The 4486-nt window shown below is 31.7% G+C and overlaps 1 protein-coding gene across 1 annotated transcript; it reads left to right on the forward strand.

The window, feature by feature from the left end:
* Positions 1–357: 357 nt before the first annotated feature.
* On the forward strand, positions 358–3784 carry LOC103496636 (DNA-directed RNA polymerase II subunit 4). The gene is made up of 7 exons (XM_008458573.3): positions 358–657; positions 1450–1524; positions 2486–2594; positions 2744–2821; positions 3086–3119; positions 3219–3287; positions 3559–3784. Exons 2-7 carry the CDS (start codon positions 1476–1478, stop codon positions 3634–3636), a joined length of 417 nt encoding a protein of 138 aa, XP_008456795.1. The 5' UTR covers positions 358–657; positions 1450–1475; the 3' UTR covers positions 3637–3784.
* The last annotated feature ends 702 nt before the right edge of the window (positions 3785–4486 follow it).

The following is a 4486-nucleotide window of genomic DNA, read 5'->3' on the forward strand; positions in this document are numbered from 1 at the left end:
AAAGATTGAGCCGAATTTAGTTTAATTGAAAGTCAATTAAAAGAACGAAGAGTAATTACTGGATTACAAAGTATCCATTGCCTCAAATTGTATCCATTGCCTCAAATTCAAATTTGATCTCCTTCCATATGTACCAGACCAGACCCAAATCCATAAAAGCCTACCAGTAAACTCTATATAAATAGAGGAGTTCTGAGAGAAATTTTTTTAACTTCGAATGCTCTTGAGAATTCTCCCAACTCCAACAAATAAAGAAAGAAAAATAAAGAAAGAAGAAAACGAACAAAAAGAGAAAAAGACGGCAAGATGAGGAAGGAAGGAAGGGTTAAAGTGTAATCTAAACATCATTTGTTTTTTTAAGTTGTACTGTTTATTTCGGCCCTTCAAAAGCGCCCTTTATACAACTATTCCATATCTCTTCCCTTTGTTTAATAACAGTTCATTCGTTTTCTTTCTCTCCGGCACTACTGCGGTAGCCAAACCCCCTCTCGCCAGACACCTATCACCACCTAACAACCATCTTTGAGTTTTCTCTTTACCCTTTCCTTCTCCGCTGCCTCCATTATCTGTCGTCAGCACGCTTCAGCAGTCAATTTTCTCTATTTCTCCCTTGTCGCCGGCACGCTGCTACCAGAACCTGCAGAACTCCATCTCGAGGTCCGTCGAAGTTCTTTTTCTATTTTTTTATCCTCTCGTTTTTCTTTATTTACAATCTGATCATGAATAGAACGATTAATTTCTTTAAATGCATATATTCCTTCAACTCAAGAGGTCTGCTACTCTAATTCACGGGGTCGAATTCGAAATCTTTAACCGTTGACTCTTGTATATCTTGCAAATTTTTTCCTAATTTCGTAATCATATGTTTCACAGTTCTCTTGAACTTATTGTAAAATTTTGTGCTAAGCCATTTAATTAGGGCTCAATTGCCATCTAGTTTAGAGTTTATGCTGCCGACTATTCAGAGGTTTTTTTAGTTCATGATTATTTGGTTAATGTAAATTGATTTGGGTTTCATTTAAATGTGAAACACATCCATCATTTATCTCTTAAAATTTTAAAGATTAACCATGAACAAGTTGATCGTGTGTAGGCTTGCAAAGTCTCTTACTAAGTTACTAGCTCATTAACGGAAAATAATGATTAAAATTATGAAACATGACAGTGCCTTCATGTATTTAATGAGTATCATGAGGACAGTTTGTTAATGTTATAAACCAAATCCAATATAAGCAAATGAGAGAACCTTTTGGGTGATTCTATTTCGAATTTCTATTCATCTATCTTAACTTTTATCTACAATCAGTTTTTAACTTGGGCCTTCTAATTTTGGTGTCTTGTAATTTTGTAGGATGAAATTTTGATATATTAGTTTAGTTGGGCGAATATAACTTTTTACTTTGTAGATTTAGTTGTAATCTTGCTGTACTCTGTCCCCAAATTTTTTAGGTTGACACAGAACTCCAACTTCAACCATGTCCGGGGAGGAGGAAGAAAATGCTGCTGAGCTTAAAATTGGAGATGGTAGAAATCTATCTATAAATTAAAACTTTTCATCTATATTCAATGAGATTTTAAGTTTCTTGTACTTTTATGGTGATGGGTTTCCTTCATATATTTGTAAAATTAGAATTTTACAAGCAACTGATGTACTTGATTTTTTATTTTGCTCAAAAAGTTCGGAACTTAATTTATTGTGTTATACCCCATGACTTATTATATGTATCACTATTACGAATCTTTGATTTTTCTAGGAGCCAATACCAATAGGGAGACTGTTCTTATGTACAATACATACAGATATAGTTTAGATTGGATATGTGGAGTTAATGCACTAGTTTATCTTCAAGCAGTTTTATGGGTAGTGTGGTAATAATCTCTTAGGCCTGATAGGAGAAAGACTGAACTTCCTCAGTTCTTTAAAATCGATAGTTATGTGATTATATCTTGTAGCCATGTTGCTCATAACTTTCTTGGATATTGTTCGATAAGTCATAGTCATTTGATTGGTGGCTTGACACATCAACAAAAGAAGTTTCTTTTGTATATACCTTCCCATTGTTTTATGATATCATGTTCTTATTTCTCATAATGCATTCTCAATATTTTAAGCTAGCTCATTTACATCAAAGGATTACTTCCTTCATATGATGTTAAAGGGTCAAATGGCTGAGTGCTTTGAGTTTTCTTATATTTTGGATTAATATCATATTGGTTGTTAGTTTTTTAAAATTTTGGATGAAAATGTGTGATCTAGGCAGTATCTAAATTCTTTTCTATGATTATTCTGGCAAAAAGATGAATAACTATTGTAAGTTTTTTCATTCTTTATGAATTTATGAAAATGCGGACTCAAGAATTACCAAATATTTGGTTTACATAAGTAATTGTGCAAAATTCAAGCTCTTGCAACCAAATCATTTTGGAGTATATTCTAAGCCATGTAAGGTGATAACTGGCGTTTACTTTCTTTGGTTACTGGCAGAGTTCTTAAAAGCCAAATGTTTAATGAATTGTGAAGTTTCTCTAATCCTTGAACATAAATATGAGCAACTTCAACAGATGTCCGAAGATCCAACAAATCAAGTTTCCCAGTGAGTTTTATGTATATCCTTTATTGATTCATGAGTTAATTTAGAGTCTCCGTAGTTGCTTAGAAAGCTAAAATATATTGCTAAGTTACTATATCATCTTTTAAAAATAAAATGACGAGAGAATTCTTAATTATGGTCTTATTTTGCAGAGTGTTTGAAAAGTCACTTCAATATGTGAAACGCTTTAGCCGTTACAAGAATCCCGATGCTGTTAGACAAGTTCGAGAGTATCCTTAAAACTATATATGTTGATGTTTTTAGTGGGCGAGAAGGCACATTTCATTTTGTTTGATGGTGGGAATGGTCAACTACCATGCCAAAAACTCTCTTTGGTTAATTGTTTTAAGGGGAATACTTAATAAATTAGAAGTTCATTATACCCATACTGTTTACCAACATAATTATGAATTGAAAGTTTGGGTACCAGTGTTTAGAGTGATTAAATTATGTGTATTTGTTATCTTTTGAGTTGAATCTTAACAAACAAACAGAGTTCTAAGCAGGTATCAGTTGGCGGAGTTTGAGGTATGTACACTAGACACTTTGGTTTAATCATTTTGTGTAATATTATTGTCTCTTTCTTTTTTGAGGAAACGCTTATCTCATTAGTTTCGAAATTTACAGCTTTGTGTTCTTGGCAACCTTTGCCCTGAAACTGTGGAAGAAGCCATTGCCATGGTACCATCATTGAAGGTATCTTTTGCCACTTTTGTCCTATACGATTAGCAAGTATCAATCATTTTTCTGTTGCTTGAACCGATAGTATATTTATAGATATTTTGCTAAATCGTATAGATAGGTACCATTTTTTGGAAGTTTACTATTATTGTATTTATATCTCAACAAACATGCATCAAATTTTAAGATGTTACTTAAAAACTTTTAAATTTTGATATGTTTCTTTTCCATTTTTTGGAAACAGAAGTTAATCGCTTATGAATGATTTTGTTTTTGTTGGTTTCAGACCAAGGGAAGGGTGCATGACGATGAAGCAATTGAGAAGATGTTGAATGATCTTTCATTAATCAAAAGATTTGAGTAGTTAGTTAATTGTGTAAATCCGTTTCTAATGCAGAATTGCACCCTTTTATAATTTAAAGTTACGACTTTATGGTGAGTTTGTGATTGGGATCCTCAACCGTCTTGAGGATCATAAACTCTTTGATATTTATAAGGACTTATTATGATTATGTGTTGGCCTTTGGGGTTTCTTTTTCTTAGATTAAATTTTGGTGTACTTGGGTGTGATTAGTTTGTAAAGGTTTTCTAATTTAATTTTGGAAAGATGCATGCTATTAATTAAAGTGCATGCGTGGATGCAATTTTTATAGTATTGGAAATAATACTTGAGTGTAATATTCTTGGTCGTTGAGGTTTGATGTTTGTCTATTTGAACTCTGACTTTAGAAATTTGAAAAATGCTTCTGAAATGTTCCTAAGTTAATTTTAGAGAATTTTTTATAAAATAACAAATCGATAAAATATTTATTTTATGGCTAGCGGAACAAAATTCACGAAGTTAGTCAATTTTTAGATATTTTAGGTATGTCATTTTCTTTTGGCTCTCTTTTTCGTTTACGATTTGATTTTTTTTTCTTTACATCATCTTTCTTCTTTTTCTCTTTTTTTTCTTCAAAATGTTATTTGGTTTAAGATCGTGTATCAAATATAAATGATCTATTTGATTTGATTTTTTTTCTTTACATCGTCTTTCTTTTTTCCTCTTTTTTATCTCCAAACTGTTATTTGGTTCAAGATTGTGTATCAAATATAAAATATCCATCTTTAGGATCGTGTAGAAAAATTCGTTTAGCCAAATCTAAATGAACGTGTACTAAATTTTGAAAAAAAATAATAGTTCAGTATTAGCTATCTAAATTTAAACGATTGTA

Source organism: Cucumis melo, chromosome 3 (genome assembly GCF_025177605.1).
Source record: "Cucumis melo cultivar AY chromosome 3, USDA_Cmelo_AY_1.0, whole genome shotgun sequence".
Lineage (NCBI taxonomy): Eukaryota > Viridiplantae > Streptophyta > Magnoliopsida > Cucurbitales > Cucurbitaceae > Cucumis > Cucumis melo.